General features: G+C 40.1%; 1 protein-coding gene and 1 pseudogene across 1 annotated transcript in view; one reads left to right on the forward strand and one right to left on the reverse strand.

Moving 5' to 3' along the window:
- Positions 1-4,109, reverse strand: part of LOC112856850 (Golgi-associated RAB2 interactor protein 6-like) — a 4,961-nt gene extending 852 nt beyond the window's left edge. Inside the window, 4 exon segments of the mRNA XM_086717040.1 lie at positions 588-746; positions 749-846; positions 1,608-1,810; positions 3,948-4,109. Of these exon segments, the coding sequence (XP_086573166.1) occupies positions 588-746; positions 749-846; positions 1,608-1,810; positions 3,948-4,103 (616 nt within the window). The 5' untranslated portion in view covers positions 4,104-4,109.
- Positions 2,269-2,354, forward strand: LOC112856941 (U2 spliceosomal RNA; annotated as a pseudogene).
- Positions 4,110-24,398: the final 20,289 nt, after the last annotated feature.

Here is a 24,398-nt window from a genome sequence, read left to right on the forward strand (position 1 = left end):
ACGATCTCGCGGTCCGTGAGTTCGAGCCCCGCGTCAGGCTCTGGGCTGATGGCTCGGAGCCTGGAGCCTGTTTCCAATTCTGTGTCTCCCTCTCTCTCTGCCCCTCCCCCGTTCATGCTCTGTCTCTCTCTGTCCCAAAAATAAATAAAAAACGTTGAAAAAAAAATTTAAAAAAAAAAAAAAAAAGAACAAAATGTGCACATATACACAGGGCATGCTGCCAGGCCACAGATGTATACAGAAATCAAGGAAAGACTTTCTACTATTTGAAAGTATCCCACAGCAGATCAGATTGCCTGGGCTGTCATGGTCATCGTTCCAGAATGCACTGGACAGCGGGGACGCTGTTGAGGGCATTACAACACTGGGTATGAGATTAGAGGAGGTGACATCTAAGAGACCACAGATATTCAGAAGCACTTGGAACCTTTCCAAGGTAGGAAGGTCTATACACGGTGCCTTATTTGGCCTGAATCCTTCCAAATGAAATGCCTTCTCCCACTAAGCCTCAGAGAGAAGCCTGGAGGAGACTTAGCAGCTCTTCCAAATCACCCTGGCCCTTCTCCAAGAGTCTCTGCAGAGACTTATTGCTGGTTTCTTCTTGTTCTCCCCCTCCAGCACAGGAATGGAGATGATGTCACCCGCCGGCTGGGCCAGGGTCCCACTGTAAGCCTCTACTGGTGGTCTCCGCAGGTACACTAAGTCTTCCCAGCATGCAAACAGATCTTCCTTTGCATCTGGGGGATGCACAATTGTAGGTAAAAAGAGCGTCCAGTGACAAGCTTCAAGTGGAACTTTTTTTTTTAATTGTAGATGGATATCTTCACAAACTTCAAAGGAAGCAGCCTGTTGGGGAGCAAAGTGGGGGATTAGGTTGGGGTAGATGGGAAGGAGGAGTAAGGGGATCTCTAGGGCTAGTCAGAATTTAATCCTTTCTTGAAGCATTCCATGAGTCCTGTCCACTTGATCTCAGCCCTCACATCCACCTCCTTAGCACTGACAGGTGCAGTCTGAATTCAGGGTACATCATTTAACTCATTGCACTCCTGACTAAAGCTTGATGGCTCCTGGGGCGTCAAGGTGGTTCAGTTGGTTAAACATCAGACTTCGGCTCAGGTGATGATCTCATGGTTCATGAGTTAGAGCCCCATGTTGGGCTCTGTGCTGACAGCTCAGAGCCTGGAACCTGCTTCAGATTCTGTGTCTCCCTCTCCCTCTGCCCCCCCCCATTTGCTCACACACACTCTCTATCTCTCAAAAATATATAAATGTTAAAAAAAATTAAAAAAAACCTTGATGTCTCCTGACCACCTCCCAAAACTGTAGGAATTAACCCCTCACTGACTCTGCCATGCAAGGCCTCCTACTATTTGTTCCCGGCTTTTCTTCCAGTCTTATTCCCATAACCCTTCCTACCTAATCAGCAACCACTTTCCCAACAAAGCCTTGTGGATCCTATAGCTGTGTCTGATTTCTCCTCCTCTGAATCCACCCCACCGCTACTGGTCTGGCCACGGAGGGCTCTGTGTTATGGGGAATCATGTGCCTGATGGTCATGTTCCTCCTGGATACATCTTACAGGGAGGCACTAAAATTCCTGGACTCACCTGGTCAGCTCCAAGCTCTTTGTGGACTTGAAGCCCTTTCCCTGGGTATCTTGGTTATTTCTGGCACTGACTGCATAGGTCACAGCTGGCTGTGCCAGCAACATAATATCAGGTATTGTTAGGTTTTGGCTAGTGTATGCAATGCCCACTGTCACTATTTGCACGCTGTTGTGCACATCAATCACTTCTCCTCTTTTGTTGATCTGTTGTCGGAAGAAACAGGAAAAGGGCCTTATCTTACATTCTCTTGCATCTGCACTCCTCTGCTCTGCTCCTAAATAAAGTGGCCACCGCAGTTATTGGCCTGTGGCAAGAACTCAAAGGGATGATAGCGTTCCCTCACAGGTAGTTCAAGCCCGGTATCAACAGAACTGATTCACATCTCCCTCTGCAATCTGACCTGTCATAGGAGCCAAACCCCCCTTCCTCAAGGTGCACGTGTTATTTTCCTACCTAGAAGTGCATGTGATCACTAGTAAAATAACAAAAACATGCACAGCCTAAGACCCAGCAATTCAACTTCTGAAAATGTATTCTACATTTACTTGCACACACACAAAGTTGTTCATCACCATAATTTCAACAATAAGACACTGGACATAACTCGAGCACTTCTCAGTAAGTGTCTAAGTAAACAAATTTAGAATTTTCCCCCCAAAATATCGCTTCTCGGCCTTTTGGCTAAGATCAAGTGTAGAGTTTGTGCAAAATGAACGTTTTATTAATTTTTATTTTTAAAAACCTTTTTCACCTCAAAAATTCTAATGCAAAAAAACAATGAAATGCAAAGGGATCATTCTGGACTAAAGGATTAAAGAGGTGTGACAATCAAGTGTAATCCATGATTCTGGATTAGGAAATACAGCTACTATTCAGACAAATGAGAAAATGTAACACACATTCTATCAATATCAAATTTCACCAAATTGCATCATGGTTGCACAAGCAAAGTCCAAGTTCTGAGAAGATGCATGAAGAATTTAAGGATAAAGGGGCATAATGCAACCACTTACGCCAAACTCTCAAATAGTTGAGCAAGATTAATCATTTGTGTCTTGTGTCTGCATGTGTTTACTGATCCCTAATCCTGCCTGTACATTTCAATCAACTGGAAGCTCAGAAGCGTCTGCTGCCCAGAGAGCCTGAGTCATTCCACAGGAATCTTGGGAGTGGGTCCTGGGTACAGTGTTTCCTACACTTTGCGGGTAATTCCAAGGACTTGTCGAGGTTGAGAATCAATGATAAATCATGCAGCTCCCTGGCTGGTCCTCATGTGTTTCCTTTCCCCTCCTCTCTCACACTCACAAGGTGTGTAGTTGCTCACACCCAACATCTGGTTTGTACTGCCATGACCCACACCTTCATCCAGAAACCAGTACAGACTAGAAATTCCTTGAACTGAAATCCAGAAAACCTGGGCCTCAGCCACCTGATGGTCTGAGATACTCACTTTACTCTCTGGAACTCAGTTTGCTCCTGAGCAAAATGGGGATGTCTGTTGTGCCTGCATAGGAAGGTTGTTGTAAGGCTCACAGGAAATGGACACCAAATTGTTTTTTGTTTTGGATATTGGAAAGAATCAGAAAAATAAGAAGGACTGTGGAGCCTCAAGTTCCTACGACACACTGAACGAGAAAAAGCAAGCTGCAAATGGCACAGCCCGTGTGAAATCATGTCGAACATCCATATGTACAACATGAGAAGACTGCACTGTGCCTCCCAGAGTCATAAAACATTTAGTAAGCATATAGAAGGGGACAGAGGCATCTGGGCGGCTCAGTCGGTTAAGGTTCCACCTCTTGGTTTCACCTCAGGTCATGATCTTGCAGTTGTGAGTTCGAGCCCCACATCAGGCTCTGCACTAACAGCGTGGAGCCTGCTTGGATTCTCTCTCTCTCTCTCTCTCTCTCTCTCTGCCTGTCCCCTGCTCTTTCTCTCTCAAATAAATAAGTAAACTTTAAAAAATAAGTAAATATATAGGAAAGGACAAAACCTGCATGAGAATAATGACCAAATTTGAGATAGTGGTAACTGGGGAGAAATGGAAATGCAACAAGGGAAGTGTGTCCAGAAGAGTAAACCATATTCATGTTTGGTTTTTGTTTTCCTCTAAACAATAATACCTCTGATGCAAGTATGGGAGGGATCAGCCACCTGTTAAAACTGGGTGTGTACATAAGTAAGTGAAAGAAACAAAACAGAACAACTGTATGTCTCCTCTACCTGCTGGAGATGTCACTGAAGACTCTCTGTGCACTCAGCATGTAGCAGGTCTTCGATAAATTGCTGTGGACAGAAAAGAATGAAAGGGAGGGAGGAGGAGGGGGTGGGGCACCTCACCTGTCTAAAGTCACTCTCAAATATGAGCAAGTGCTTCAGCAGGGAGTACTCCCCCTTGCACAGCAGCCCCTGCAGCTTCCCCACAGACTTGTTGAACATGTGCAACATCTGGAAGCTTCGGGAGCCGTCACACAGCAACTTCAGGTCGCTGTCCATGGCTGCCTGTCACTAACACACCAAGAAAGGGGAGGCAGGTTACTTCTTGCCCTTAAACTTAGACAATTTCCTGCAGCCAGCCTCCCCACACAAGGAGCTCATGAGCACACACATCCTGTAGCATTGTGATTCAGACAGAGGAGTCCTTTGGGCAGATTCGGCCCCCAGCCCTATACAGTCTGTCAGCATGTGGTGCCTGTGTAAGAGCCAGAGGAAGGCATCCCCAGCACCAGGACGTCCACACAGCCCAGAGCACAGGCCAGACTGCAGACCCCTCCCCTCACCCCTCAGCCAGCTGCCTTTGTGCAGTGAATGACTTGCACGAACTTGTGCAGTGAATGACACACAACTGTGCACACAGTCCCTGCTGGCTCCTGACTCTCTCACAGACCTCAGGCCTAAAACAGCTCACTACTTTCACTGTGGACTCACTACGCCCAAGAAAAGTGTCCATCACTTCTATCTGAGCAAAGACAAACCACTTTATCTGAGTTTTTCACTTACTCCACCCTTCGGAAGGCTTTTCCATGTAGACCTATGTCCCCTTCCTCCTTGCTCTGGATCAGGATCAACCCAACCCTGACCACAGTCTGGATCCTCCCCTGTCCTGCTCAGGGTTCCCCTGTGTCAGGTTCTCCCCCACACTCCTCTGCCCTCACCTCCTCAGGGATTCCCGCCCCATCCAGGGCAGACTCCTCCATCCAATTATGATGAGGCTGTCCCCGCACTTCCTAAGGTCCAGATCAGGTTCCTCCTCAGGGCTCTAACCCTGGTCTAGGTCATGGTCCCACTCTGTTGTACCAATCTCACTATGCTGCACAGGATGCCCCCTCTCCGGAGACCCCACAGCCCCTTTCCTCGGAACCCCCCGTGTAGAGAGATGTGGACTGACCTCAGGGCCTTCGCGTGGGCACCGCCAGTCCAGGACCACACCGACGTCTGAGAGCTGAGGTGGAGCGGCCACCGGGAGCCGTGTCCTCTGCGTCCCCACCCTCCTCCTGAACAAAAGCCCACCTGCATGCCCCCTGGAACTTCCGCCTCCCCACCCCCTAGGCTGCCTTTACAATTTTCCTGTCCATTGTGACCTGTAGCTATCATGCAACACTGTGTCCTCATCCCAGTGGCCACCTCCTCAGAAAGGGACATCAATCTGCCGCAAACCCAGCCAAGCTATGAGGGCGAGGACAGAGCCATGCTGAAGGGGATGGACTTCTGTGGGCACTAGACTGCTGCGCATGCGCAAATATGGCCCACACTGCTCCTCTGAGGTCCGGCCAGCAGGTGCGCAAGCGCGTCACTGTCTACCCACAGCCTGGGAGCCTCTGAGAGCCATGGTCAGGAACGGATGTGCACACAGACCCCACAGCTGTGGGTTCTGTGGGGTGAGACTGAGCGCAAACAAGCAAGCGACCCTCTGGGCTTTACCAAAACGGAGGGAACAAATATGGTGCCCGAAAGGTGCTCCTGTCTCTGTTTCCTGCTACTTTCTGTCTCATCTCATTGTGCACCAAAACTGCAGTAGGTGACTGATGTCAGCCTACTCGGACCATCTCAGGTAAGGTAAGGAGACACCAAAACCTGGGAGAACCAGAAAACCAGTTAGGTGAAGGCGTGCAAGCAGTGTTTTCCGACAATAAGGTGTGATAGGAACATAGTGTGTTACGATGACCTAAGGGTCTTTCTAGTGTCTATATGAAAATTAAAAAAAGGAAAAAAAAAAAGGAAACCTTAGTTTTTACAAGCTAAACAAATTATTCCTTGTGAAGAGCAATTTTTTGGAGAACTGTTTGAGGGCACCCATCTGGGATTTGCGATGCCCGGTAGCTAACAAGTCTTAGAGGTTCTTCCCAGCATTCTGTAAGTGTGCTCTGTGGCTCTGGTCCTCAGGAAAACAAGGAAAACAGAATTTACTAACCTGCTTTAAGGACGGCTTTGTTTATTCACGCATACAGTCTGGTGTAGAGGACAGCAGCCTCCCGGTGGAGCCCTACTGCAAACACTCTATGCAGAAAAGTAGCGACTCCCCACGGTATGTGCACAGTGAATCCCAGAAGCGTGGCTCTCCCTGTCACCCAGCAATGACAAATATAAAGATGGAACCTAACGGAGGCTCTGGCTACATCTGTCAAACTGCCCAAGCCACGTAACCACTCTTCAGACTCTGTGGGGCTCTTTGGGGTTGGTGAGGAGAGTTGTCCCGACTGTGCTGTCCCCTAGCCCCCACTGGATCATCCTCACAGACGCACCTAGCGGAAGTGCACGATAGGACAGGATGAGATCTTAAGATCTGGGCCCCAGTGTCCCCATTTCACTTTCGGCTCCCTTGATCTTCTCTATTCTTCATTCTCCTTTTTATTCATCTTGGTTTCAATACTTCATTTTTACCTTTTTGCTGCTTGTGCATTAGTTTTCCAAAACTTACTACTCGTTACAAGTTTGTATCCTTTAGCATGTCCCTACCCTACTGCTGCCCTGCCCCTGTTAACCACTATTCCACTCTCAGTTTTTACAAGTGCGGCTTTTTTAGATTTCATATATAAGTGATGCCATGCATTGTTTGTCTTACTCTGTCTGACTTATCTCACTTAGCAAAATGCCCTAGAGTTACATCAGTGATGCCCCAAATGCCTTCCTTTTCATGCCCAAATAATATCCCATTGTACATAAACACCACATATTCTTTATCCATTCATTCATTGACAAAACATTAACATCTTAACTCCTGTGAATAATGCCTCACTGAATGTAAGAGTGCAGAATTTTCTTTGAGATACTGACTCTATCTTCTTTGGTTATATTCCCAGAAGTAGGATTATTAGATCATATGGTAGTTCCTTTCCTTTTTCTTTTTCTTTTTTCTTTTTAAAATTGTTTTAGGAACTTCCAAACTGATTTCCATACTAAGTGAACCAATTTACATTTTACCAATAGCACACAAGGGTTCCATTTTCTCCACATTCTCCTCACCACTGACCACGTCTTGTCTACTTCATGGTAGTCATTCCAACAGGTATGAGGTGATGTCTCATTGTGGTTTTGATTTGCATTTCCCTGATAATTAGTGATGTTAGTATCTTTTCAAGTACCTGTTGACTATCTGGATATCTCCTTTGGAAAAAGTTCTGTTCAGTTCCTGTATCAGTTCCTGTTCAGTTTTTGATCAGATTGTTTGTTGTTGTCCAGTTGGATGATTATTTATATGTCTCAACTCCTTATCTGACATATGGATTGCAAACATTTTCTCCCATTCCATAGGTTATGTGTTTATTTTGTTGTTTCTTTGCTGTGCAAATGCTTTTTAGTTTGTTGTAGCCTCACTTGTTGATTTTTACATTTGTTGCTTGTATTTTTGTGTGTCATATCCAAAAAAAATCATTGTCAAGATCAGTGTCAAGAAGCTTCTTTCATGTTTTTTTAGTTTTTTTTTTTTTTGTAGAAGTTTTAAGGTTTCAGGTCTTATGTTAATCTTTAATCCATGTCACATGAATTTTTGTGAGTGATATAAGGTAGAAATACAAATTCATTTTTCTTTATATATGGCTATCTAGTTTTCCCAACAGCATTTGTTGAAGACAACATTTCTCCATTTAGTTTTCTTGGTTCTTGGCATGTCCTCTTGGTGAGGATGTGTGGCTATAAATTCTTTCTTGTCCATGGGTATCTGTACAAGTCAGCAGACTCTAGTTTTTTCCCAACTTCACCTGAGAGGGTGTGGGGCAGGTTTGCTGAATCCAGCTCTTTACAATGCCCATACTTACATCTGTCTGCCTACATCTGTAAGCAGATGTTCATGCGGGTGACTCCCTTGGAGTTTGGTGTTGGGTCCAGCCACTTCCACAGAGTCACTTTTGATCATGTATGAATGTCTTATTTATTGTAAATAAAGAGGAAGTTGCAAAGGAGGGACACCTCATGCCACCATGATGCTGACTTCCATTTAAAATAGATTTAACATTGTTTTAATGTGCTTAAACTTTAAGTCAGAATAAATAAGAAATAGAGTTAAAAACCAAAATTATAATACTGTGTTCTATGTTCTATGTTATTGGAGATATTTATAGCTTCATATGACCTACAGTTACTGTCTATCATCTTTTCATTTCAACCAGAATACTCCCTTTAGCGTTAATTGTTGGGCACATCTATGGTAATGAAAGTCCCGGGCTCTGCATATTGAGATAAAAAGAGTATTTATACACATATGAGAGACTTCAAAAAATGATATCAAATACAATTGGATACTTGTATCTGGAGCTTAAAGTTGTGGCTTGATCTACAGTTAAATTTTTAGAAGATTGTGGGTGCCGGGGTGTCTCAGTCTGGGTGGCTGACTCTTGATTTCAGTTCAGATAATGATCTCATGGTTCATGGGATCAAAGCCCACGTTGGGCTCTGCCCTGACAGTGCAGAGCCTGCTTGGGATTCTCTCTCTCTCTCTCTCTCTTTCTCGATCTCTCTCTCCCTCCCTTTCTTCCTCCCTCCCTCCACTAATCATGACCTCTCTCATTCTCTCTCTCTCTTCCCCAAAATAAATTAAAAATGTGGAAGATTTTAGCATATAGATGGTATTTGAAAATATGGGGATAAAGAAAATTTCTCAGCAAAAGAGTATAAACACAAATAAATGAGCAAGAACAGAGGAAATTCAAAATATGAATTTTAAGTTATGGGAGAGAAACAAAAAAAAGATGGGGGGAATAAGAAAGAACAGTCACAGAAGTAGGACATTTATAAGGTGGTTAAGCATACTCTTCTAAGGGATGAGAGAGGTCTCAAAAGGAAGAGGCATTATGTATGGAAAGTGAGGACTGAGAATTTTTCGTAAAAGTTCTCAACACAGAGTTAGTGTTTTCCTGGAAAGGGTGGAGTTTTTGGCCTGAGGAGGGTGCACACCATACAATGACGGTGGAGGGAATGGTTTTATAAAGAAAGAGAAGCATTTGTGCATGAAAGCAAAATTACCCTGAAAAAAGCATTTGTGAAGAGGTGAGAAAAGGTGGGATGTTAATGGGGTATGTGTATTTTTGTTAGATGGTAAAATTTATTGTCTGAGTAACTTTGAACACTTGTGGGAAGTGTCCATCCACTAGTGGACAAAAATCTGTATCATTGATAGTCTGAGACTAAAATGGAAGGGAACTAGGGAAACTGGACATATCAAGATTCAATAAGAAAAGCATTTACTGTAGGAAGGAAAGAGACAGGATCATTGCAATCTGATAAGCATTTAAAAAATAGAGGCCAGACAATGTGCAAGATCTCGCATGGGAACTTATCTTGATTACATTTCAGTTTTTAAGTCCAGGATAATGCCATCAGATTTTTTTTACTATAAAAAGTGAGGATAGGTTTTGAAGAATATGTCAAAGGCATTTCATAGTCCTTTTGCAAATTGGAATTGACAACTGACTAAAGTCATAGGTGGATTTGGCATCAGATTTAGTATCTAGGGAGTAGGATATGATCAACTTATTATGACCTTATCCTACCTGTTTGTCTTTGGTTTAAGATCACTAAGCCTGTAGTTTGGAATCTGACACATATGTTGAAAGGCAGGTTAGATCTGTCCAGGTAGTTGGAGATAAGGGCAAAGGAGTGACAGATATTAGAGTCTCAGATGGCAAAGAGCAAACAATGAGATACAAGTTAAAATTTAAAAATTGCTGTTGTCATAGCTTTTTGAGCTATAGGGACTGATACAATCTCATACTTAATAGTATGGCTAACCAAATTTGTAATTTCATATGGTTCCATTATAGATGACAACAAAGTGCAAAATATGGTTAGGGACAAGTGAGATTAAAAAAAAATAAATTACAGGAAAGAGTCAAAGACCTGATGTGTTGTCAAATTGGTGAGAACAAATGGCAGACTTAGATATAAAACAAACAAACAAAAACACAGGTGTCATCTATAAGGGAGACTAGGTAGTTAAGTGAATAGTCTCAGTGAGGGATGATTTAGTTTGTACTTCCCTAATATAAAACTTAAAAGAGGGGCGCCTGGGTGGCGCAGTCGGTTAGGCGTCCGACTTCAGCCAGGTCACGATCTCGCGGTCCGTGAGTTCGAGCCCCGCGTCAGGCTCTGGGCTGATGGCTCAGAGCCTGGAGCCTGTTTCCGATTCTGTGTCTCCCTCTCTCTCTGCCCCTCCCCCGTTCATGCTCTGTCTCTCTCTGTCCCCAAAATAAATAAAAAACGTTGAAGAAAAAAAAAATTAAAAAAAAAAAAAAAAAACTTAAAAGATGTTTCCAAAATGGAGTGGGAGAAAAATATTCTCAGCAGCATTAAGAACAAGGAGTGGGGCACCTGGGTGGCTCAGTCAGTTAAGCGTCTGACTCTTGATTTCAGTTCAGGTCATGATCTTACAATTTTGTGGGTTCTAACCCTGTGTCAGACTCTGCTGGCAGTGCGGAGCCTGCTTGGGATTGTCTCTCTGTCTCCCTCTCTCTGCCCTTACCCACTCATGTTGTCTCTTTCACTCTCAAAATAAATAAATAAACTTAAAAAAAAAAAAAGAACAAGAAGTATAGCATGTCCACACACTGGCCTTGAAATACAATGGGAGAGAGATACTAAGCAATTCGACCTAAATTAGTCCCAGGTTGATTTTTTTTTATTTTTTATCTTTTATTATTATTTTATTTAATCTAAATGAAGTATAATTAACATACAATGTTGTATGAATTTCAAGAATACAACACGTTGATGCAACGATTCCCACATCACACAATGCTCACCACAATACATGTAGTCATAGTCTGTCACCATACAGTGTTCATACAGTATCATTGACTACATTTCCTATGCCGTACTTTTCATCCCCCTGACCTACTTGTGTTAAGTACAGTACTTCTGGATTGGAAGTTTGCACATCTTAATCCTTTTTATCTATTTTATCCATTCCTCACCCCCACCTTCCCAGTGGCAACCACGAGTTCTCTATTTTTAGCAGTCTGGCTTTTGTTTCTTGGTTTCTTTGTTCATTTATTTTGTTTGTTAGATTTCACATATAAATGAAATCACATGATATTTGCTCTCTCTCTTCTGAGTTAAGTCACTTAGTAGGATACATACTAGACCCATCCGTGTTTTTCAAATGGGAAGCTCTCATTCTTTTTTATGGCTAACTAATATTCTACTGTATGTACACACATCTGCTTTATCATTTATCTATCAGTCGACACTTGGGCTGCTTCTATATCTTGACTATTTTTTTTATTTTATAGAGAGAGTGTGTATTAGTGAGAGGAAAAGGTGGGAGAGAGAGAGAAAGAGAGTGAGTGAGAGAGAGAGAGAGAGAGAGAGAGAGAGAGAGGATCTTAAGCAAGCTCCATGCTCAGTGCAGAGCCTGATGTGGGACTCAGTCCCACAACCCTGGGATCATGACCTGGGCTGAAATCAAGAGTCAGATGCTCAACCAGCTATGCCACCCAGCACCCCTACTTCTTGAGTATTATAAATAATGCTTGTACAAACATAGGGTGACTCTGTCTTTTTGAATTAGGACTTTTCTTTGTGTAAATACACAGCAGTGGGATTAATGGAACATATGGTATTCCTATTTTGAATTTTTTGAAGAACCTCCGTACCGAATCCACCAGTGGCTGCCCCAGTTTACATTCCCACAATAGTGCACAAGGGCTGCTTTTCCTCCACAGCCTTGCCAACTCTTATTTCTTTTCTTTTTGATTTGATTCATTCTAAAAGGTATAAGGTGATATCTCACGGTAGTCTTTTTTTAATGAAATTTATTGTCAAATTCGGTTCCATACAACATCCAGTGCTCATCCCAGCAGGTGCCCTCCTCAATGCCTATGACCCACCCTCCCCTCCCTCCCACTCCCATCACCGTCAGTTTATTCTCACTTTTTAAGAGTCTCTTATGGTTTGGCTCCCTCCTTCTCTAACTTTTTTTTTCCTTCCCCTCCCTCATGGTCTTCTGTTAAGTTTCTCAGGATCCACATAAGAGTAAAAAAAAAAAAATATGGTATCTGTCTTTCTCTGTATGACTTATTTCACTTAGCATAACAATATCCAGTTCCATCCACGTTGCTACAAACGGCCATATTTCACCCTTTCTCATTGCCAAGTAGTATTTTATTTTGTATATAAACCACAATTTCTTTATCCATTCATCAGTTGATGGACATTTACGCTCTTTCCATAATTTGGCTATTGTTGAAAATGCTGCTATAAACATTGGGGTACAAGAACCCCTATGCATCAGCACTTCTGTATCCCTTGGGTAAATTCCTAGCAGTGCTACTGTTAGGTCATAGGGTAGATCTATTTTTAATGTTTTGAGGAACCTCCACACTGTTTTCCAGAGTGGCTGCACCAGTTTGCATTCCCACCAACAATGCAAGAGGGTTCCCAATTCTCCACATCCTCTCCAGTATCTATAGTCTCCTGATTTGTTCACTTTAGCCACTCTGACTGGTGTGAGGTGGTATCTCAGTGTGGTTTTGATTTGTATTTCCCTGACACGGAGCGATGTTGAGCATCTTTTCATGTGCCTGTTGGCCATCTGGATGTCTTCTTTAGAGAAGTGTCTATTCATGTTTTCTGCCCATTTCTTCACTGGATTATTTGTTTTGAGTGTGTAGTTTGGTGAGTTCTGTATAGATTTTGGAACTAGCCCTTTGTCTGATATGTCATTTGCAAATATCTTTTCCCATTCCATTGGTTGCCTTTTCGTTTTGTTGATAGTTTCCTTTTCAGTGCAGAAACTTTTTATCTTGATGAGGTCCCAATAGTTCATTATTGCTTTTAATTCCCTTGCCTTTGGAGATATGTCAAGTAAGCAATTGCTGCGGCTGAGGTCAGAGAGGTTTTTTTTTTGTTTGTTTGTTTTTTGTTTTTGCTTTCTCCTCTAGTGTTTTGATGGTTTCCTGTCTCACATTCAGGTCCTTTATCCATTCTGAGTTTATTTTTGTGAATGATGTAAGAAAGTGGTCTAGTTTCATTCTTCTCTATGTTGCTGTCCAGTTCTCCCAGCACCATTTGTTAAAGAGACTGTCTTTTTTTCCATTGGATATTCTTTCCTGATTTGTCAAAGATTAGTTGGCCATAGTTTTGTGGGTCCAATTCTGCAGTCTGTATTCTATTCCATTGGTCTATGTGTCTGTTTCTGTGCCAATACCATGCTGTCTTGATGATGACAGCTTTGTACTAGAGGCTCTAGTCTGGGATTGTGATGCCTCCTGCATTGGTCTTCTTCAATATTACTTTGGCTATTTGGGGTCTTTTGATATTCCATACAAATTTTAGGATTGCTTGTTCTAGCTTCGAGAAAAATGCTGGTGCAATTTTGATTGGGATTGCATTGAATGTGTAGATAGCTTTGGGTAGTATTGACATTGTAACAATATTTATTCTTCCAATCCATGAGCATGGAATGTTTTTCCATTTCTTTATATCTTCTTCAATTTCATTCATAAGCTTTCTATAGTTTTCAGCATACAGATCTTTTACATCTTTGGTTAGATTTATTCCTAGGTATTTTATAATTCTTGGTGCCATTGTGAATGGGATCAGTTTTTTAATTTGTCTCTATGCTGCTTCATTATTAGTGTATAAGAATGCAACTGATTTCTGTACATTGATTTTGTATCCTGCAACTTTGCTGAATTCATGTATCAGTTCTAGCACACTTTTGGTGGAGTCTATCTGGTTTTCTGTGTATAATATCATATCATCTGCAACCAGTGAATGCTTGATTTCATCTTTGCCAATTTTGATGCCTTTGATTTACTTTTGTTGCCTGATTGCTGATGCTAGAACTTCCAACACTATGTTAAACCACAGTGGTGAGAGTGGACATCCCTGTCGTGTACCTGATCTCAGGGGGAAAGCTCTCAGTTTTTCCCCATTGAGGATGATATTAGCTGTGGGCTTTTCATAAATGTTTTCTATGATGTTTAAGTATGTTCCTTTTATCCCAACTTTATTGAGGGTTTTTATTAAGAAAGGATGCTGAATTTTGTCAAATGCTTTTTCTGCATCGATTGACAGGATCATATGGTTCTTTTCTTTTATTAATGTGATGTATCATATTGATTGATTTGTGAATTTTGAACCGACTCTGCAGCCCAGGAATGAATCCCACTTAATCATGGTGAATAATTCTTTTTATATGCTGTTTAATTTGATTTGCTACTATCTTATGGAGAATTTTTGCATCCATATTCATCAGGAATATTGGCCTGTAGTTCTCTTTTTTTGCTGGGTATCTGTCTGGTTTAGGAATCAAAGTAATGCTGGCTTCATAGAATGAGTCTGGAAGTTTTCCTTCCCTTTCTATTTTTTGGAACATCTTCGGAAGGCTAGGTATTATCTCTGCTTTAATTGTCTTGTAGAATTCCCCAGGAAAGCCTTCTGGTCCCGGACTCTAATTTGTTGGGAGATTTTTGATAATTGATTCGATTTCTTTGCTGGTTATGGGTCTGTTCAAGTATTCTATTTCTTCCTGTTTGAGTTTTGGAAGTGTGTGGGTGCTTAGGAATTTGTCCATCTCTACCAGGTTGTCCAGTTTGTTGGCATATAGTGTTTCATAGCATTCCCTGATTTATGCTTGTATTTCTGAGGGATTGGTTGTAATAATTCCATTTCATTCATTATTTTATCTATTTGGGTCTTCTCCCTTTTCTTTTTGAGAAGCCTGGCTAGAGGTTTATCAGTTTTGTTAATTTTTCAGAAAACCAACTCTTGGTTTCATTGATCTGCTCTACAGTTTTTTTAGATTGTATATTGTTTATTTCTGCTCTGATCTTTGTTATTTCTCTTCTTCTGCTGTGTTTGCGGTGTCTTTGCTGTTCTGCTTCTAGTTCCTTTAGCTGTGCTGTTGTTAGATTCTGTAATTTGGGATTTTTCTTGTTTCTTGAGATAGACCTGGATTGCAATGTATTTTCCTCTCAGGACTGCCTTCACTGCATCCCAAAGTGATTGGATTGTTGAATTTTCATTTTCATTTGTTTTCATATATTTTTTAAATTTCTTCTCTAATTGCCTGGTTGACCCATTCATTCTTTAATAGGGTGATCTTTAGCTTCCATGATTTTGAGGTTTTCCAAACTTTTTCCTATGGTTGATTTCAAGATTCATAGCATTGTGGTCTGAAAGTGTGCATGGTATGATCTCAATTATTCTATTCTTATGAAGGGCTGTTTTGTGACCCAGTATGTGATCTATCTTGGAGAATGTTCCATGTTCAGTTGAGAGGAACGTATATTCTGTTGCTTTGGGATGCAGAGTTCTAAATATATCTGTCAAGTCCATCTGATCCAATGTATCATTCAGGGCCCTTGTTTCTTTATTGATCTTGTGACTAGATGATCTATCTATTGTTGTAAGTGGGGTATTAAAGTCCCCTACCATTACCACATTCTTATCACTAAGGTTGCTTATGTTTGTGATTAATTGCTTTATATATTTGGGGGCTCTTCTGGAATTTCTTTGATACGGATATTGTTCAGTTTGATTGCATCACTTAGTTCTCTAATTCTCCCCTCATACTCCTGGATTTTTTTAACTCTCTTTTTCTCAGTTTCCTCTTTTTCCATAATTTCATCTTCTAATTCACCTATTCTCTCCTCTGCCTCTTCAGTCTGTGCTATGGCCACCTCCATTTTATTTTGCACCTCATTTATAGCATATTTTAGCTCCTGATGACTATTTCTTAGTCCCTTGATCTCTGTAGCAATAAATTCTCTGATATCTTGTATGCTTTTTTCAAGCAGAGTGATTAATTTTGTGACTGTTATTCCAAATTCTTGTTCCATTATATTGCTTAAATCATTTTTGATCAATTCATTAGCTGTCGCTACTTCCTGGAGTTTATTTTGAGGTTCTCCTCATTCTTCTGTTTCTTCATTTTGGGTAGTCCCTGAGGTGGCTCCAAACTGCAGGGTACTTCCCCTGTGCTGTCAGGAGTAACTTGTGTTTGTGGGTGGGGCCACAGACCTGATGTCTACCCCCAGCCCACTGCTTGGGCCATAGGCAGACTGGTGTGTACCTTATTTTCCCCTCTCCTACAGGCAGGACTCACTGTGGAGTGGTGTGGCCCCTGTCTGGGCTACTTGCAGACTGCAAGGCTTTTGGTGCTGCTTTGATGGGATCTGGTGTATTAGCCAGGGTGGATCCACAAGGTGCATAGAGGCAGAAGGGGCAGGCTTAGCTCCCTTTGCTGTAGGTGGTCCCCTGGGAGAGGGGCCCTGCAGCACCTTGAGGCTGACCCATCAGAGGGATGGATCCACAGAAGCCCAGCATTGGGCGTTTGTGTGGTGCAAGCAAGTTAGGTGACAAGAACTGGTTCCCTTTGGAATTTCAACCGGGGATGGGAGAGGGAGATGGAGCTTTTCAGGGCCTTTGTTCCCCTGCCGAGCTGACCTCTATCTTCTAGGGCTCAACGACTCTCCCTCCTGTTGTCCACTCACCCTCCCCGCACTCCGAGAGCAGAGCTATTGACTTTTAGATGTTAAGTCCTACTGGCTGTCGGAACTCATGGAATCCGGCCCCTCTGTTTTTGCAAGCCAGACTTCAGGGGTTCTGCCTTGCCCAGTGGGCTGCCTCTTCACTGCTCTGGCTCCCTCCTGCCAGTCTGTGTAGCACACACCTCCTCTCCGCCTTTCCTACCCTCTTCCATGGGCCTCTTTTCTACGCTTGCCTGCGAGAGTCCATTCTGCTAGTCTTCTGGCAGTTTTCTGGGTTATTTAGGCAGATGTGGGTGGAATCTAAGCGATCAGCAGGATGAGTTGAGCCCAGTGTCCTCCTACACCACCATCTTCCTCTCACTGTAGTCTTGATATGATATCCTGGGTGATTAATGATATTTATTATTTATTTACTTATTCATTTTTATTCACATGTAATTAAAATATAGTGTTGTATTAGTTACATATGTACAATATACTGATTCACCAATTCTATACATTTCTCAACGTTCATCAAGAAAATTGTAATCCTAATCCCTTTTATCTATTTCACCCAAACCCCACCAACCTCCCCTCTTGTAACCATCAATTTGTTCTCTGTATTTAAGATTCTTTTTATTAGGAAGAGAAGATGGCAGCCAGGTAGGAGAACCCTAGGCTCATCTCCTCCCACCAATACAACTAGATAATTATCAAATCATTCCAAAGACCCCAGAAATCAACCTGAAGACTGTCAGAACAAACCATACAATTTAAGGGAATGAAGAAGACACATTGTAGGACATAGGAAGTGTGGAGATGTGTTTTATGGGGAAAATGGATTTCCAGTGTGCAGATCAGAAGGAACCGTTGTTGTGGAGAAGGGTAAGAGGGAATAGAGTCTGCATCAGAATGCACAAGGAGAACATTTCCTCAAAGCCATTGACTGGGAAAATGAGAGGAGCTGATTTTTGTGAGGTCTGACAACCAGATGAGCTTAAAGCCTGGAGTTTTAAAGGTTAGTGAACATGGTTTTGATAGAGCCCTGAGGGTGCTGCCCTACTCCTGGAGAGAAAGCCTGTGGAAGATGGCAAGGAGAAGTGTGTAAGATTCCCAGGATAGACATTGTTCACATATTCCTGGAGCACATATTTGAGAGGTGGCATTTAAAGAGATGTCTTTCTGAGACAAAGGAGCCCACAGGCACCATTTCCCTCCACCCAGCATAGATTCAGAAACACCTGCTGAGAACAGCTAACCCTGACACTGATGCCTAGCTTTCTTGCTGGAGGTCCCATGCCACTGTACTCTGGTGAAACTTCACTTCTTGGTCAAACTTGCGTTGGTCCCAACCTGATTAAACCCCCCCCCCCCCAGAAGATCAGCACTGGCCCTTGCCACAACATGTCCAATGAGTTTGGAGTTTTAAGGCTCAGCATGTTTGGCTGGGATACAGTCCAACAAGCACTGTGTTGCTCCTTCCAGGTAAACAGCCAATAGACAAACAACATGAAAATGGAGATCCGAAAAATGCATGGGACACATGAGGGGGAGATTATTATCTCTGCTAGGAGTGCTTCCCTAAGAACAGCAAGTGCTGAGATACCTCACCCTGGACAAAGGAGCTGGCTTATGCATTTCCCTCCCCTCCCTCCAGCATAAATCAACTTCAGTACACAGCACCAATACTGGCTTTCTAACCTGATTATACCAAGTCCCACCCTCATGTGCTCTGATGCTACTGCTCTTCTCAGCAAATGTGCCTAAGTCCCAGTGAAGTGCATCCTTCCCTAGAAGACTAGCAGAAACTCTCATGCACAACACATCTGTGACCAGAGAGTTCTGTAAGGCTTTAGTTCTAGTGGAAGTATCATCAATACTCAACAAGCAGACCACAGCACACCTATTTTAAACTCACCACACTGACCAAGGTCGAAACATTGACCTCTGCAGATGACTGACCAAAACACAGCAGCAGAGTGCAGACAGCAAACACCAGAGACAATCACTGAAGCACTAGGCTCTGAAGATTATAAGACCTCTTCGTCATAAAGCCATTACTCTCAGAAACAGGAAATGTAACAGGCTTTTCTAACACATAGAAGACAGAGACTTAGACAAAATGTCAAGACATAGGAGTTCATCCCAAGAAAACAATAAGATGAGGTCATGGACAGATATCTAAGTAAAACAGATATAAGTGATATGCCTGATGGATAATTTAAAGTAGCAATCATAAGGATACTTGTCAGGCTGCAAAAAAGGATGGGATACTTCAGGGAGGCCCTTACTGCAGAGATAAAATAGTTAAGAAAAAACAAATGAAAAATGCAATAACAGATTCAAAACAGACTCAGTGCAATAAGTGATATAGAAGATAATATAATTGAAGCTGAACAAAAGAAAATGAAGAATTATGGAACAGGAGAATAGACTTGGGAAACTCAATGACTACATAAAACATCATAACATTCATGTCAAAGGAGTCCCAAAAGAGGGAGAAGAGAGAAAAAGGAAAAGAAAATTTATTTGGGGAAATAATAACTGAAAATTTACTTAATCTATAAAATGAAACAGGCATCCACAGAGAATTCCCATCAAACTCAACAAAAGTAGGCCAACATCAAGATATATTGTAATTAAATCACAAAATATAGTGACAAAGAAAAAATCTTAAAAGCGGAAAGACAAAATAATTCCTTAACTGACAAGGGAAGACCCACAAAGCTAGCTACAGATCTCTCGACAGAAACATGTCAGGCTGGAAAGCAGTGGTGTGATATATTCAGTGTGCTGAATGCGGAAAAAAAATCTGTAGCCAAGAATACTCTATCCATCAAGGCTATCTTTCAGAATAGAAGGAGAGATAAAGTTTCCCAGAAACTAAAGGAGTTCATGAAACTAAAGGAGTTCATGACCATTAAACAAGCCCTACAAGAAATATTAGAGGGGGTTCTTTGAGTGGAAAGGAAATACCAAAAGTAACAAACACAAGAAAGTAAAAGAGAAAATCTCCAAAAACAATGACAAAACAAATACTAAAATGGCACTAAATACATATCTGTCAGTAATTACTCTGAATGTAAATGGATTAAATGCTCCAATCAAAAGATATAGAGTAGCACAATGGGAAAAAAAAACACAAAAACAAAAAGAAGATACAACTATACGCTACCTACAAGAGACTCATTTTAGATACTAAAGACACCTGCAGATTGAAATTAAGGGGATAGAGAAACATTTATCATGCAAATGGTCATAAAATAAAAACCAGAGTAGCAACATTTATATCAGACAAACTCAATTTTAAACCAAGTCTATAACAGATAAAGAAGGACACTGTATCATAATAAAGGGGACTATCCAATAAGAAGATCTAGCAGTTATAAATATTTATGCCCCAACTTGAAGTGCCCAAATATATAAATAAATTAATCACAAACATAAAGGAACTCACTGACAGTATTAAAATAGTAGAGGACTTTAACACCACACTTATGACAATGGACAGAACATCTAAGCAGAAAATCAACTAGGAGAAAAGTGGCTTTCAATGACACACTGACCATATGGACTTAACAGATATATTCAGAACATTTCACCCAAAAGCAGCAGAATACAAATTCTTTGCAAGTACCCATGGAACATTTTTCAGAATAGATCACATACTAGGTCACTAATCAGGCCTCACCAAGTACAAAAATACTGAGATTATACCATGCATATTTTTTGGACCACAATGTTATGAAACTTGCCACAAGAAAATATTCAGAAAGACCACAAATATATGGTGGTTAAACAAGTGCAACTAAAGAATAAATGGGTCTACAATGAAATCAAAGAATAAATTTTTAAAATGCATGGAAACAAATTAGAATGAAAATTTGACCACCCAAAACCTTTGGGATTAAGAAAGGGTCATAAAAGGGAAATATATAGCAATACAGGTATACTTCAAGAAGCAAGAAAAATCTCAAACAACCTGACCTTACAGCTAAAGAAACTAGAAAAACAACAAATGAAGCCTAAAGGCAGTAAAAGAAGGGTAATGATGAATATTAGAGCAGAAATCAATGATGTAGAAACAAAAACAAAAACAAAAACAAAAACAAAACAAAGAACAGATCAAGGAAGCCAGGATCTGGTTCTTTGTAAAAAAAAAATGAATAAAATTGATAAACTTCTATCTATATTTCTCAAAGAGAAAAGAGAAAGGACCAAAATAAATAAAATCACAAATCAGAGAGGAGAACTAACAAAAACACCACAGAGACACAATTATCAGAGAATATTATGAAAACTTATATGCCAACAAAATGGACAACCTGGAAAAAATGGATAAATTCCTAGATACATGTAAATTACCAAGACTGAAACAGGAAGAAATAGAAAACTTGACCAGACAAAAAAACAGCAAAGAAATTGAAAAACTAAATCAAAAGCCTACCAACACACGAAAGTCCAGGGTCATATGGCTTCACAGGGGAATTCTACCAATTATTTAAAGAAGTGGTAATATCTAGTCTTCTGAAACTAACAAAAAAAAAATATAAGTGGAAAGAAAACTTCCAAACTCATTATGTGAGGCCAGTATTACCTTGATCCCAAAACAAGACAAAAATTCCGCTAAAAAGAGAACTACTGGCCAATATGTCTGATTAACATGAATGCAAAAATTCTCAACAAAATACTAGGATATTGAATCCAACAGTACATTAAAAGAATCATTCACCACAATCAAGTGGGAATTATTCTCAAGCTGCAAGCGTATTTCAATATTTGCAAATCAATGAGATATACCACATTAATAAAAGAAAAGATAAGAACCTATAATCCTTTTAGTAAATGCTGAAAAATAATTTGATAAAGTACAACATCTATTCATGATTAAAGCCCTCAACAAGATAGGTTAAAGGGGACATACCACAACTTTACAAAGGCCATATATGGAAAGCCCATAGCTAATATTATCCTCAATGGGGAAAAACTGAGAGGTTTTACTCTATGGTCAGAAACAAGACAGAGACGTCCACTCTTATCACTGTTATTTAAAACATAGTACTGGAAATCCTTGTCTCAACAATGAGACAACAAAAATAAATAAAAGGTAACCAAATTGGGAAGGAAGAAGTCAAAATTTTAACTATTTGCAGATGACATGATACTCTATATAAAAAGAACAAAAGACTCCACCAAAAAAATTGCTAGAAATGATACACAAATTCAGTAAACTCACAGGATACAAAATCAATGTACAGGAATCTGTTACATTTCTATACACCACTGATGAAGCAGCAGAAAGAGGACTCATGAAATCCCTTCCATTTACAATTACACCAAAACCATGAGATACATAGGAATAAACCTAACCAAAGAGGTAAAAGATCTATACCATGAAAATTATAAAACAGTGATGAAAGATTGAGGGTAACACAAAGAATTAGAAAAAAAAAAATCCATGCTCATGGATTGGAAGAATGAATGTTGTTAAGATGTCTATATTGTCCAAAGCAATCTACACATTAAATGCAACCTCTATCAAAATACCACCAGCAGTTTTCACAGATTTCTAACAATCCTAAAATACTAAAATTATGGAACCACAAAAGACCCCAGGGAGCCAAAGTAATCTTGAAAAAGAAAAGTAAAGTGGAAGGCATCACAATTCTGAACATCAAGTTATATTACAAAGTTTTAGACATAAAGACGGCAGGGTACTTTTACAAAACAGACACATGGATCAATGGAACAAAATAGAAAACCTGTAAATGAGCCTATGACTATATGGATAATTAATATTTGACAAAGCAGGAAAAAATGTCCAATGGAAAAGAGACAGTCTCTTCAACAAATGGTGTTGCAGAGAATGAATCTGGACCACTTTCTTATACCATAATAAAAAATAAATTCTAAATGTATGAAAGACCTAAATGTGAGGCATGAAACCATTAAAATCATAGAGGAGAATGCAGGCAGTAACCACTTTGACATCTGCTGATAGCTAATTCTTACTAGATATGTATTCAGAAGCAAGGGAAACAAAATCTACAATAAACTATTGGGACTTCATCAAAATAAAAAGCTTCTGCACAGTGAAGGGAATAGTCAACAAAACTAAAAGACAACTACATAATGGGAGAAGATAACTATAAATGAGGAATGTGATGAGTTATTATCCAAAATATATAAAAAAAACTTGTACAATTCAATGCCCGAAAAAAAAGAATAATACAATTAAAAAATGGGCAGAAGCCATGAATGGACATTTTTTTTTTCCAAAGAAGACATACAGATGGACAACAGACACATCAATAGTTTCTCAAAGTATTCATCATGAGGGAAACACCTCTCTATTCATGCAGACAAGTGGAAAAAATGTGGAGATGAAAGCAGTACAAGTGGGAAAGTATATTTTATTAATTTATATTGTTTTACATTGAGATAATAGAAAATACATCTCCTTTCTATCATGACTTTCTGCTCTCACTTGCGAAAATTTTATTATGGACTCAGTATTAAGAAAAAAAATTTTCTGAATGTTGAGCCTGATGTGTGTGTTATTTGTACTATACAGAGAAATGTATTAAGTAACTACTTGGTGACATACACACACACACACACACACACACACACACACACACACACACATATATATGGGTAAAATATCTTGACATTTGGAATATATTATCAAATTTTCAGGAAATAAACAAAAAAATTTCATAAATAAAGGTAGTTTTTTTTTAACATAAAAACTGAGCTAATGGTACCAGTGCAGAAACATATAATAAGGAATGTTCTTCAAGAAGATGAAACATGATGTCAACTGGTAATTTAGTGGTGGATACCTCAAGGGATGAATACCACATCGAAGTAAGCAGTGAAGCAAGCCAAGATGAGTTTGTAAACCTTTACTTGGTATTTCCCACTTCATTCACAGACTAGTTTAGCCAGTGGCATGTGAGAAGAATATGCAGGAATTGGGTTTCCATCTTTATACATGGTCAGATTTTAAAAGGTGATAGGAACTAGTTCTATCTTTTCTTGATCCTTGATCTATCAAGATCCTTGATTGATGGAGAATATCTAAGAGTATTATCTGATGATAGCCCACAGTTGTCTTTATCAGTGTGATTTTATATTTATAAAATGATTTACAAATAAGGTCCTAAGTATGGTACATTTATAAAATGATTATAAATAAGGCACTCAGTATTGTGACCCCAAATATACTGGGTTTCAGCCAGTATTGTCATGGCTCATGCCACACTTGTTAGATCACAGAAGTTATCCAGCTGCTAGTTAGGGGACTTAGTAGAAAGGATAGGAAAACATAGGTAAGGAGGAAGAAAGGGAGGAGGAGGAGGAGGAGGAGGAGAAAAAGAAAAATAATAATCTGCACAGGTATATAGAGGCTGAGCACTCATGCCTGCTTGGTGCATATTATATTGAATAATACATATGATTCTGTTAAGTGGGTTTAGGCATTTATTTAGTCTTTGAAAAACCTACACACACACACACACACACACACGCACACACATTATTCTTTGTAATGTGGGTTTTTGGCAATACATATTTCATAACAATAGCTCAAAACATAACATACACTTTAAATAAATATGTAATGAATTTCTGATTTTCAAGAGTGTGTATGAATTACATAATTTGTCAAACATGTTTGTTGATATTTATGAACCATTAAGTTTGCCATAATCGTATCCTTGTGTGGAAATCAGAACTAGATTTTTCAATATAGCCACTGTTACTATACTCTAAAGATGATATTTTACCAGGTGTGTAAAATTTTACATGCAACTGTATAAAGCATGACAATTTACTTAAATTAATACTTTCTTTAATTAACTTCCCTCATTTATAGTCCATA

The sequence above is a fragment of the Puma concolor genome, chromosome A1, assembly GCF_028749965.1.
Source record: "Puma concolor isolate L17-30 chromosome A1, mPumCon1.1.hap2, whole genome shotgun sequence".
Lineage (NCBI taxonomy): Eukaryota > Metazoa > Chordata > Mammalia > Carnivora > Felidae > Puma > Puma concolor.